Here is a 13652-nt window from a genome sequence, read left to right on the forward strand (position 1 = left end):
CATAAGACCCCACAGGCCCTGGTCTCACTAGACCATAGGTGTCAAACTCGCGGCCCTCCAGATGTTATGGCCAAAGCTCCCATCATCCCCTGCCAGCATGATGCTGGCAGGAGATGATGGGAACTGTAGTCCATAACATCTGGAGGGCCGCGAGTTTGACACCTGTGCACTAGACAAAGTGTTCATCCAGGCTGGGGCCAAGGGCGAAAAAGCCCTGGCCCTGGTTGAGGCTAACCGAACTTCTCTGGGGCCAGGGACCACCAGCAGATTATTACGCCCAGGTCTAAGTGCTCTTCGGGGAAAGTACCAGGAGAGATGGAAGGAAAAGATGCATGCTTTTGTGGTGGGACAGAGTACCTCTTTTTTATTCCTCAGAGCTTCCTCCCATTCGCTGTTTGACACGTTTGTCCTTGGTCTCAGCCAATGGTCCAGGTTGCGAAGGTAGTTCATGACTATGAGGCGTCCGGGGAAATACTGATGCCACAATACAAAGGAACAAAACAAGAAGATTAACGGCAAGGATTGCGGTGAGAGCACTGGGCTACGATTTGGGGGAACCCCGTTTTGGAAATCCCCCATCCCGCCATGAACGCTTGTCGTCTCTGTCTCAGCCCAACCCGCCTTGGAAGGATTTTGTCGGGAGGACAACATGGAGGATGGGAGAAAGATGCTGTGAAGTCGTTTTGGGTCCCCGCTGAGGGGAAAAGGGCATGCCAACAAACTGACTGGTGATAGGGTCGAGCTCTGAAGACTGAACGCGAAATGATATACTGAAGAATAGAATGAAGAAATAAGATCCTTGAGAATCTATTTCCATTTTTTAAAAAACCTTCAAAGCATGAAATCATCATAGCTGTTTCTGCTCAGAGGTAGGGATATATGGACACGTAACTAGTGAAGCACAATTAAACCAGTTACAGTGCTTAACTAGAAACACACACACACACCCGGATCTCCACACACCCATGAAGTTCACTAGGTAATTCCCTTTAGCCTAGTCATACTCTCTTAACCTAACCTTCCTCACAGGATTATTACGAGGAAGAGAGAATCATGGATACTTTTATGACGTCCTAGAAAGTCAGCAAAGCAATGAGGGCTGGCCTTCACAGTGGTGATGCAGCAGAGAAATCCTTACAGCTCACCATGGGAACACAAAAATCGGCACCGAGAACTCCTCTCAGATGAAATCTTGTAGGAACTTTGATCAATACTTCAGGCAGCTGACCTAAGCTATAAGGAAGGCAAGTTCCTAACTCATCCTTCGCTTTTCCGTTTTGCCACCAGCTTTATAGCTTTTTGAGGCACACCACTTTCCTGAGGGAAATCAAAATGCCTCAAGAGAGCATGGCTTCACCAAGGTATCTAGCAGATGAAAAATTGAGAAGGGAAGGGCATTCCTTCCTCCAACCCACCCCCCTACTTCTGTTACTTCAAGTAGTTGCCAGGTATGGACCTCTTCCAGGTTCCAGAGCACAGAGAACTGGGCTCTGGTCAACGGGAAAGGGAGTCTATGAGCAACTGCATCCACTATCCAGGCCATCGCTATATTTCAGCCAATGCCCAGAGTCACCAACCAGGGCAACAGGAGACTCCCAAAAGGTCTATGCAAGCCCATCAGCTTCTGCGGATGGATCCACCTATCTAAATTCCCACCTCTGTAGAGGTTTAAAACTCCATGCAGGTCTAAAACTCACTCATGACAAGTGAAGTCAGCTTGCAGATTAACATTCAGAAGAAAGGGGAGGAGCTTGGATTTATAGCCCCCCTTTCTCTCCTGTAAGGAGACTCAAAGGGGCTTACAATCTCCTTTTCCCTTCCCTCCTCACAACAAATACTCTGTAAGGTAGGTAGGGCTGAGAGAGCTCTGAAGAACTGTGACTAGCCCAAGGCCACCCAGCTGGCATGTTGGAGTACACAAGCTAATCTGGTTCACCAGATAAGCCTCCACAGCTCAAGTGGCAGAGCTGGGAATCAAACCCGGTTCTCCAGATTAGAGTGCTCCAGCTCTTAACCACTACACCCTGCTGGCTCTCCAGCGTGAGCTACTTCACCTGTAGGACATGAAACACTCTGGGATTATTCCCTGGTTGTCATGGGAGCCAGGAATTCCTGAGCTGCTCTTTATATGGGGCCTTGGCGTGACTGTTAGCACCCCTTCCTCATGCTAAAAGTCCAAGAGTCCTGAGTACCAGGCCCGCTACCATCTCTGTCAGCTCAGGCAGATGAGAACCACCAGAATGGTAACAGGTTGATGAAATCTCTGACATATTCTGCCTGCACAACACCAGATACCAACGCTCAAAATTAAGCCTCTGCGGAATGGGAAGCCTGGAGATGGAGACAGAATTGACACATCACAAAAGCCACCAAACCCTTGCCCCAGCCTATCAACCCAGCCCTGATAATGGTTCAAAAAAATAAAATACAGAAACCAATGATCAAGGGCCACATCCAGCCAGGACTTGGTAATGAAAGCCAAGAAATCCCACAGGAATAGTCAAAAACAATGCCATTCGTGGCTACCACCGGAAACAGTCTAGTAATCAGATTTCCCCCCACAAATGTGAAATTCAAACACCCTTTTAAAGACTACAGTGGACAGTCCTACCTAGCTCCTGTGACTGCAGGGGATGGTGAATGAGACCCCAGATCTTGTAGTCCCCTCTGCCCCAACCTCTCAATGTCAGGTTCCTGAGTCTCAAGCTATCCAAGTCTCCATTCCACAAGACCCCAAGCACCAGAAGATGGTCTGCTGGCAGTTCACGCTGGGGAGAGCCAGCGTGGTGTAGTGGTTGAGAGCAGATGGATTCTAATCTGGAGAGCCGGGTTTGATTCCACACTCCTCCACCTGAGTGGCATAGGTTTATCTGGTGAACCAGATAATTCCTACTGGTTGACCTCGGGCTAGTCACAGTTCTCTCTGTACTCTCTCGGCCCTACCTACCTCACAAGGTGTCTGTTGTGGGGAGAGGAAGGGAAAGGAGCTTGTAAGCCACCTTGAGTCTCCTTACAGGAGAGAAAGGTGGGATATAAAACCAAACTCTTCTTCTTTATCATCACAGACCAGAATCCTCCAAGAACTGGGAACCAGGTCGTCACGGAGGGCTGATTCCACGCCAGGGCCTACTACATTGCTCTCATCCTTATGGGAAATCCCCAACCCATCCTGTTGGAGCCTCCAGCCTGCCTGTCAAATTGCCACTCACTTTTTATCCAGGAGCCATCTCTCCTTGCTGTCAGGATCAGAACTCAAACCCGGGTTCCCAAAAAGCTCGGTGAAGCCTCACAAGCTACCTGCTTCCTTCCAGCTAGTTCACCCATTGCTTTTTCCAATGGGCTGTGTGTGGCATTCCTGTCCAAATTCATCTCAGCAGCTGCGTGCTAATAGAGGGAGATCCTTTTTCCCCCCCTTTTCAGCCCTCCTCCCATTTGTATTCAAGATGCTGTCGTAGCAAACAAGCCCGTCCCCACGGGCCTGCAGCCAAGATCCAAATCTTGATCGTAACTCCAAAATAGTCTCCAAGGAACACATAAAGCTACTTTGACAATAAGTCAACTCAAATCCGATTAGCATCAGCACTTTAAAACCACAAGCACTCCAGGGAGAGAGGCCAAAGAGCGGCACACAGAGAGGGAGGGGAATACGTGGCCTAGGAAGAAAGACAGGCAAGTGAGAAAATGACAGCTGAGCAGAGGAGGGGGAAGCTGAAGGGAACAGGACAGGAGCGGAAGGAACAGGAAAATTGATTGGGCGGGTGGATAAAAGGAATAGAGGTTTGAGAGCCCTCCGTTATTAATGGACACACCTGCGATGCTGCCCAATTAGTAAGAGCAAGTGATTCTCCATGGGAAAATGCGCCAGTCACTTCCACTGCTGACTTTTCCGTTAGGGAAATGAATTTTTCCTCAATGGCTTTCCTAAAAGAGGGAGCAGCCCAAGAGCATCAGGGTAATACAGGGATGATCAGGGCTTGCAGCAAGGATCTGGGAGAACCAAGTTCAATTCACCAACTCCGCTATGAAACTCAGTGGGCAATCATGGGCCAGCCTCTCTCATGCTCTCAGCTCAGCCTACCTGACAGGGTTGTTGTTGTTGTAAAGATAAAATGAAGGAAGGGGAGAGCAATATCAAAGATCATTTTGGGGCCCTACTGGAGGAGGAAATGGGGTATAAAACAAATAAAAAAAGATCCAAGAGCTACTGTGTCCAAAGTTCTTTTTCACATTTTACATCAGATCCAACACTAGAAGATGACATACCAAATCAGACCGAAGGACTGCAATCAAGTAACTTAGCGTTGTCCAACATACCGGTATGCATCCCATCTTGCCCAGCTACACAAGTTCTTTTAAATCGTTAAATGTCAGAGATTGAATGTATTAGGATACATAAAGTCCACGTGCTCCGCCACAAAGCTACAGGTCCTCCAAAGCTTGAAGGTTTCTTAGGAATACACAACAGCCAAACCCCAAAGGAAAATAAAGGAAAAGCAATGTTTGGGGTGGGGGGAAGTAACATTCAAGGATGCATTAAAGCAGTGGTTCTCAACCTTCCTAATGCCGTGACCCTTTAATACAGTTCCTCATGTTGTGGTGACCCCCAACCCTAACATTTATCCATTTTACAGATGGAGAACACAGATGCAGAGAGTCTTAGGCGACCCCTGTGAAAGGGTTGTTCGACACCCAAAGGGGTCCCGACCCCCAGGTTGAGAACCACTGCATTAAAGAGTTAAGGAGTTGGAATTTAATTGCATTCTGCCATCTAGTGGCTGAAACCCAGCATCACAACTTTGAGCATGGCACAAAACTGTATTTTCCTAAACAGGCTATGCCAGGGGTGTCCATCTCTGGCGATTCAGATGTTCATGGACTACAATTCCCATCAGCTGATGGGAATTGTAGTCCATGGACATCTGAAGTGCTAGAGTTGGACACCCCTGGGCTATGTATACAACAAGCACAAACAAAAAGGAGTCTCATGGTGCCCTTAAGTCTATTATTGTGAAAGAAGTATGGACTCTAGTCTACAATGTATGAAGTATTCACAGCTGGCAGGTTGTATACTTGTGTACAAAGACAGAAAGAGTGGGGAGAAATGTAAACACTGGTGCCTAAAGGCAGGGAGATATATAAAGCACAGCCTGTTTCTATGTGGAGCTTAAACCTATAATGCACATATATTTTTCAATTCTTTGAGCTTTGCAAAGAGATGTCACAGACATCACACGCCATGGCTTTTTGGCCCCACCAGTTGCATATTTCATTATCCTTGGGGTGTTGTGGGGTTTTTGGGCTGTTTGGCCGTGTTCCAGTAGCATTTTCTCCTGACGTTTCGCCTGCATCTGTGGCTGACATCTTCAGAGGATCATATCTGTGTGTCTTGGAACAATTTTTCCCCGTAGAGGTGTTCAATGTATTGTTGAAGGCTTTCATGGCCGGAATCACTGGGGTGTTGTGGGGTTTCCTGACTGTATGGCTGTGCTCCAGTAGAATTCTCTCCTGAGGATCCTCTGAAGATGCCAGCCACAGATGCAGGTGAAACGTCAGGAGAAAATGCTACTGAAACATGGCCATGCAGCCCGGAAACCCCACAACACCCCAGTGATTCCAGTCGTGAAAGCCTTCAACAATTCATTATCCTTGTTTGCATACGATATGGTCATACAAGCAATACGCCTCTTCCTGACTGCCCCGTTATCTTTTGATGGCTCACAGAACAGAGTCAGCTACCCTCAGCTCACTTCCCCCTTTCTATTTTTGACCACAAAGGGCTTCAGCACACGAACTCAGCACAGGTGAGTTCAGAGAGACACAACCCTTCCCACAAAGTCTCACCATTTCTTTTTCTCTCCCTGCTTGGCCTAGCCTAGCTTCTCCCACTCCAACAATCATTCAATGCTCTGTCCCCATGCTTGCGCTCTGGAACTGCCCTAGCCACAACAGCCACAAGCCACGTGTGCTGGTCAAAGCTAAGATGGATGGGGAGGAAGGAGAGATAGGGCTGTGTCAGGCAGACAAAATCTGAAGGACTAAAGATGTCCAAAAGTTTACCTTGACCAGGATGGCCACGTATTGCTTCAGTGTAAAGAGATGCTCTCTGTCGAGGAAAAGGAATCGCGCTGCCTCCACTCTTAGGGTGTACATGATCGCCGACTCCAGGTCAGCCATATACAACCTTTTCCTGTAGGAAGAAAAATGGGCAGGTTGTGGGGAAGGGAGAAAAAGAGAAAGTTTGATCGACACAACAGCTGTTGGAAGGATCTGAGGTATTATGCTCCTGAGGGTCCAACCCAGCCCTATCTCAGTTGCCTTTGTTCCTCTCCCAACCTCTTGAGGGCAACAGTGGTGTGACTACCTATAGCAGGAGTCACAAAACATCTCAGCAATACTGTCGTGAAGAACAGAAGTGGAGACCTTGGTCCATCAGCTTTTACTCCACAAAGTGAACCTCTAACAAGATTAACTGCTGACCAGGCATTCACAGCCTTTGCGACATTCCCCCAAGGGAAAAATTAGCTATTTGGTATCTCAGTGAGTAATTGTTTGCAGCATAGGATTTTGGGAACTTACCCCACCCCCAATGATCTGGCCAAGGATCTGCAGCCCATGAAATGTTATGCCGCAACCTCAGTCTTTAAGCTACCCACAAGATTTTGTGGTATTCCACCGTTCCAAGTATTCCATGAAAGTTTTTTTTTTCCTTCAGTGGTAAAAAGAGTATGGTAGCCATCTTAAGCTTTGAGAAGAGTTTTTGGACAAACTCAACATTATGGTCATCACGCAACTGAGTTATCTGACCTGTGATATTGAAGGGAGCATTTATGATATGAAGGATGGTGTATCCATTATTAGGCCTGTGGAGATCTGGAATAATGGGCTAGACTCCACAATTTTTAAAGACTTCTCTTAAGCCAGTGATGGCGAACCTATGGCACGGGTGCCAGAGGTGGCACTCGGAGCACTCTCTGTGGGCACGCGCACACAGAGTTCGTTCATGTGGGGAGCAGAAAATCACCCCCCCCCCACACACACACACACACATATCTAGGTTGAACACAATGTGCGTGCACCACGGTGAGCAGGGAGGACTCGGCTGGCTGGCCTGGTGCCTGTGCTCCGGGTGGCTGCTGCCGGGGACGGGGAGGGGCGCAGAGGAGGCAGAGATGCTAGAGAGGCACAGAGCGGCGCACACGGGACTTGCTGGAGGCTAGAGCAGGCTGGCCCCTGCTTGAGCAGGTGGGGCGGAGGAAGAGGGAGCCACTCGTTTTTTTCTAAACTAAAACCTCAGCATTCAGGTTAAATTGCCGGGTTGGCACTTTGTGATAAATAAGTGGGGTTTGGGTTGCAATTTGGGCACTCGGTCTCAAAAAGGTTCGCCATCACTGTCTTAAGCTAAGAAACACCCAGCAGCAAAAATTCAACTTCACCTTGGAAAAAAACTCAGGTTCACTCTCAGCGGCAGAACAGCCCAACCTGTAATGATTCAGTATTGCAAACATGATGGGAGAAAAAGACGGGCCCCTTCCCAGGGACACAAGGCGAGTCAATCAAAGAAGCAAAATGAAATTTACAGGCTGAGAGATACAACTCTCAAGGGATGGGATTCAAATAAGACCCACGTCCAAAGCCAGTGTGGTGTTGTGGTTAAAGCGTCAGACTAGGTTCTGCCAAACCCAGATTCAAATCCACACTCTGTCATGGAAGCCTGCTAGGTGATCTTGGGCCTGTCACACACACTCAGCCTAGCCCACTTTGCAGGGTTGTTGTGAGGATAAAATGGAGGAGAGGAGGACGATGTAAGCCACTTTGTTTCCCCATTGGGGAGAAAGGCGAGATATAAATAAAGTACACAAATACATCAGGTCGGTAAACAAATATTCTACATTGCTAAAAGAAGGGATGGCCTCTCCATTAGACATAAAAAAGCAGAGCAAGGCAAGGGAATGCCGAAGAACGTCTCATTCGCAGTGTGACACCGAGCTGAGTGTCCAGCTCTTTCCTGTCTCCAGAAAATATATATCTGGGCATGGCCAGAGGAACGAGCCCTTGAGCATGAGCCAAAGGGCTTTTGGCTCGTTGCCCAGGGCTTGTATCCTGGGGCCTATGACAATATATAAGTGCTCACATTGGAATGTTTATGCTGTTTTGGGTTTCTCTGATGAGAAAAGAGTGATAGAAATGCCTTAAATACACAAAATTAATAAGAATGTCAATTCAGAGGAGACATGCCTCTAGGGATTAGCAACAACTCGGGGAAATACACAGCAAAACTTTCTACCTTGTGTCCTTTTGACAGTTCTGAGGAAAGGAAGCAAACTCCCTCAGAACTGGCTGGAAACAAAGTGAAACACAACGATGTAGAAGGAAGTGCACAGACTTGAGGAACATCAGCTGGACCATCCATGGAAAGATAATACGAGGGGAACTACAAGGGTATGAGAAAACTGGAGAAAGGAAAGCAATAAATCCTGTCTTATCATGTCATCTCAACCTTTTTTCCTTTTTAGTTTGCTCTGCCACTGAGATGTGACTACTCCCCATTTGTCAAGAGACTCTTATCCCTCACACATCTTTAATTTGATTCTCATAGTCAACCACTCCCACACAAAGGGTTGATCTTAGGGAACATGATGATCCCTTCTGAGCACTTCTGCTTGCTGGCTGTTGTGCGTTGGTTGAACCTGATAAGACCTTTACGCTTCTGCTCCCACAGTTTTGCTGGACCAGCTACTTCTGGTCATTAGCTGGTGCGATAGGCCAATTGGTGCTGCTACTGTGAGAATGTCCAAGCAACCAGTTGAGAAGTAGAAGAAAGAGAAGCAGCGAAGACGGTTCTCACCTATCTGCCACCCTCCAGAAGGCAGGGGTAGTCTTTGGTTCTGCAGTCGGACGAACAGTGTGGTCGGGGAAGATCGCTCGGAAGACCCCGGGTAGCCTCCGCAAGAAGTCTTTGTAAAGTGGTCTTGAATCAACTTGCCTGTGTGAAAAGTAAAATATGAGGCGAGCCATAGCAGCATTTTATCCTATGCCATGCTGACTTTACCAGAAACTCTTCCGTTACCAGAAATGATGGAAGGATGGGATACAAACTTGGCAGAGAAATACATTTTTTAAAAACATGCATTTTAATTCTCATCGAAGTACCATATGTTGGAAAACAGCAACAAATACTTTGTCTGTCAATCCCCTCCTCAAAATATTCTGAGAGTTTTATATTGTGATACTCAGCGAATGCATAGCTCAAATTTCTCCAACACTTATTAGATTCAGCTAAATTATCCAAACTTCAAAACCCGCCACTCGGAAGAAAGTCAACAAACAAAAGACAGCAAACGTAAATAAATTTACGTATATAACGTAAAAATAAAAATAAAGTGAAGCTGGCAATTTGCATGCTTTTATTGCCTTCCTGCTTAACTCATTTTACAGGCGGAAGCTGGAATTCATGCAGATCCATCCCCTCCCTGCTTTGTGGCACAGGACAAGGGCAAAAAAACCCCTTTCATCTGTATTCCTCCCTTACAAATTGGATGGTCTTAAGTGGTATAACCCGTGGCTCTTGTCTCAGCTTCCAGAATCTTTGGGTGCACCATACGCCTTCGCAGTTACCACAGGAAAAAACAAACAGCAGGTCAGAGTTGCAGGTGGGCGAGAGGCCTGTGGATTATAGCTGGAAATTGATAAGCTGGCCTTGATGAGGAGAAGAAGCAGAGTTGCTTCAAAACTGCTCTGAGCCTGATTTTGGTCTGGAAAGGGTGGGATAGAACTTGAATAAAATACATACATAAAAAATAAATAACGGACAAGGCTGCCTAGACTCAACTGCCAGTATGTTGCAGCAACAGGAGCGTTGGACAAAGCTGCAGGAAACCCCAGTTTGAACCTCCCTGCCACAGAAGCTCACTGGGTGACTTCTGACCAATGGCACACTATCAGCATACCCTACCTCACAGGGTTGTCGCAAGGACAAAATAGAGGACAGGAGAATGATAGTGTGGGTCCCCACTGGGGAGAACAGCAGAGTATAGATATCTAAAAGAAATAACCTGGCCAAGAAGTCTCAAGGACCGCTTTTCCTCTTCCCTGTGTCTCTTTTCCTTTGGACCCAACCTCAGCCTAAACACTGGGATCCCGCAGGCAGCAAGCCCTGCCCCACCCGCCCGTTTTCACACCCTCAGGCAAAAGATGGCTCAAAACATCAGCAGGAAAACTCTGAATGTCATGCTCGGAATAAGCAGCCTGCCCCTCGCAACCCAAGACTGGGCAAAAACCAAACAAAAGCTGCTAGCCATCATGAGACGCTGCGAAGACTGGCATCGGAGCAGCGCCCCAAGGGAGCTGCAGCCAGGCGCAACCAGTTGACGCTCTGCTCTTCTCATCTCGATGCCTTTGCAAACAGATGGCAAGGAGAACGGCATCGTTGCAGACAATTTTCCCCTCCACCAGCTTCGGCAGTGAGGGGAAACAGCGGCGCTCGTCCTGGGTGAGGCTGACATCGGAGCAGGAGCCCAACTCCCCCCTTTGGTGCAGCTCGTCTCCCAGTTTTAGAACCACAACCAGGTTTCAGATAGAGGGCTTGCAAATTCCCTTCACGCCACTTAAAAACAGTCGGTTGCCAACAAGAGTGGAGTGGGCGTCTGACCCTTCCGAGGGAGAGGGAGCAAATGGGGCCAGTGCCTCCCTGTGATTACCCCCACACATACACGCACACCAAGGAAACTGCAGTGCCAGTGTGCTCCTCTGCCAACCAGGGGAGTGCCCGCACTGCCAGGTGGACATCAATCATCCACTAAGAATCGGGAAAGAAGGGAGGGGGGCCAAAGAGAGAGACAGACGGACCATCTGGTTGTTATTTCGTGTGCCATTCAGACACAGGAAACCACCAGAGGGCCTGAGCGCAGGTGCCATTGTTCTCCACGAGCATCTCCGACCCAGCCATTGTCTGGCTCCTAATGAACTTTTCTGCAATTAGAAAAGGCATGTGGAGCATCAGAGTAGCTGGGTGAAGGCAGGGCTGGCAGCAGCGATGGGCAGGCACCATGGCTGCTTGCTAGCCTGTTTCAAAGTTATGGAAAAATAAACCCTCTGCTTCACAGGCTAGCCAGAGCGTAACAGCGTGCAGCTCACAGAAGTAAAACTGCAGCATTCAACCCACGAAAGGAAGGTTTCTTAAGATGTAGGCAACAGCGACTAAAACGATGGCTGTAGGGAAAGCATGAGACACAAAAACCACCTTAGGCTAAAAAATCGTTGTCATGAGACCTGACGTGCTTCTCAGCCAGGTTTGAAGCCTTCCAAAATGTGTGACTCTTCCACTGAAGGAACATGCCACTGAGCTCAGAAGGACCCTGAAGAGAACGATGGCAGGAACACAGTTGCACAAAGCTAGTCAAGTGTTAGGTAGGTTAGGTAGCTAGAAGGGATGTGGTATCAACTCACACTGGGATAGCACTGCAAGAGCCGTTGCTGAAAAGCAGAAAGCCAGAAGGGAAGGCCGTGACGTTGAAGGTCTTCACCAGTTCTGCGTTGTTCTGCAGGACTCTCCTCACCACAATGTTTTCATACTGGACCATGTCCAGCGTCACCTAAGATTAGAGACATGTATTGCACAAGTTATAGTCACAGAGCAGGGCTTTCTCACAGCTACAAATCAACAAGCTGCCCTTCCATGCCTCTAAATCCTTCCACCCAACACCTCATCTTCCAATAATCTCTTTCCTGCCCTGCACTTATGCTGCACTGTCAGTTACCACTAAGAACATTCCAGAACCATTCCCTGTCTAAACTTGCATCCTGGCTGCAGGATTCAGAGCGGAAGGTCTTCCTGGGCAGGGGCTGGCCACCTTTAAACCACGCCAGTGTTCCCTGAGAGTTTAATTAAAATGGCAACATAGCAATACAGCAGGTATGGCTAAAACTGATACCAAAAAATGGCCATCAGTCTTTTTCTAATGGCTGCCTTCTCCTCACAGATAGTGGAACATTCAGTTTGCAGTGCCTATGAAATATCCAAATTCTCTGCTCCCTCCCAGACTCCTATGACACCTGAAATGGAGAAAGAGATTGTGCGTGTCAGTAAAAGATCCCTCATTTAAGTTCTTTGGCCAAAATATATTACAGTTAAAAGGCGTTAAAATTCACTGTGTGGTTATTTCTTGGGCTGCCAGCAGATATAGCTACACATTGTGTATCTCATGTTGCCTAAACTGGTCTATGTCTGGATCTTTCTCCTGCAGAAGCTGAATTTCACACAAGAAACCCCATTTCCCACCAGTTTTCCATTTTTTTTACACGTTTGAAGCGTTCCTTTGGACTGCCCCTCTGCCTGAATTCTCTACTACTGAATTCACAACGACATTAGATGTGACTGTATACATGGACCATTGCTTGTGTAAATGGAGCTCTTCTGAAGATGGAGAAAAGCCTGCCATGTGGCTCAAAGCCCACTTGCCTGAACAGTTGTGGTGACCAAGTAAAGAATCTTGGGATTTTTAAATGCTAAACAGTAAGCTTTTCTGCACCAGGGTTTTGTTCTAGTTGGCTTCTCAAATGCATCAGGATTTTCCCCTCCCTTACGCACATTTCCAGATTGCTGCACTGCTGTTCTGTTTTTAAGTTTTTCCCCATTTGTTTCAGACCACTGACATTGTGCATAAAGGAGAGGGAAAAACTGACTGAGTTAAGAAGTTGACTTCTCCATACCCAAAGTGAGGCACAACTAGGGATGAGCACAGATAATCTTTATTGATAAATTTTGGGTTCAGGTTTTAAAAATCTGGAAATATTCAGCTCCAAAAGGAAAGCATTTTCGACATTTCAATTTGTTCCAGACTGAATGAATGAATGAATGAATGAATGAATGAATGAATGAATGAATGAATGAATGAATGAATGAATGAATGAATGAATGAATGAATGAATGAATGAATGAATGAATGAATGAATGAATGAGTTTCTGCTACATTTCTGCTGGGTGACCTTGGGCTAGACATAGTTCTTCCATGAGGCTTCTTGTATACAACAGACACATGCAGAATAATGCACCTTAAATCCACTTTCAATGCACTTTGCAGCTGGATTTTACTGTCTGGAATAGCAAAATCCACTTGCAAACAATTGTGAAAGTGGATTGAAAGTGTATTATTCTGCATTTGCAGAAGGGGCCAAAGACAGAACGTAAAAATGAACAATTCTCATATTCATTTGGGACTATATTCTAATGTAGAAGCATACAATTTTTTCAACCGCTGCACCTCAACCGAATGTCCTAATATCTTTTTCTCAGACAGAGTATAGTAGGATGCAGCAATGGTTTATCTTAATGTTACAGTGCTATGGGAATTACCAATTTTCTTTAAAAGCCTATAATAAACTCTTAGGGTTAGGAAAACGTTACCAATGTGGGTAGGATCCTTGGAAACGCATACCTTCCCATCCAGTGGGTTTGCTAATATGCTTGCACAGCAACCTTTCAGGAAAAAATGTAACAAATCCAGTTTGAAAAAGAACAAATGGAGGACAGGGAAAGTCCAGGAACTGAATGTTGGATGATACGCCATCTCACTGCCGAGAGCTACGATTTTTTGAAGGAGCAGAAGTAAAGGAAACTCTCGATGTAGATCCGGAAAGCTGAGATTTCATCCAGA

General features: G+C 46.8%; 1 protein-coding gene across 1 annotated transcript in view; it reads right to left on the reverse strand.

The window, feature by feature from the left end:
- QSOX1 (quiescin sulfhydryl oxidase 1) overlaps positions 1 to 13652 on the reverse strand; it is a 96036-nt gene that overhangs the window by 15946 nt on the left and 66438 nt on the right. Inside the window, exons 6-9 of the mRNA XM_048497415.1 lie at positions 11446 to 11591; positions 8846 to 8983; positions 6058 to 6187; positions 358 to 474 (exon numbers count right to left, since the gene is read on the reverse strand). Coding sequence (XP_048353372.1) covers positions 358 to 474; positions 6058 to 6187; positions 8846 to 8983; positions 11446 to 11591 — 531 coding nt within the window. The remainder of the gene's footprint in view (positions 1 to 357; positions 475 to 6057; positions 6188 to 8845; positions 8984 to 11445; positions 11592 to 13652) is intronic.

This window comes from Sphaerodactylus townsendi, linkage group LG05 (genome assembly GCF_021028975.2).
Source record: "Sphaerodactylus townsendi isolate TG3544 linkage group LG05, MPM_Stown_v2.3, whole genome shotgun sequence".
In the NCBI taxonomy this organism is placed as follows: Eukaryota; Metazoa; Chordata; class Lepidosauria; order Squamata; family Sphaerodactylidae; genus Sphaerodactylus; species Sphaerodactylus townsendi.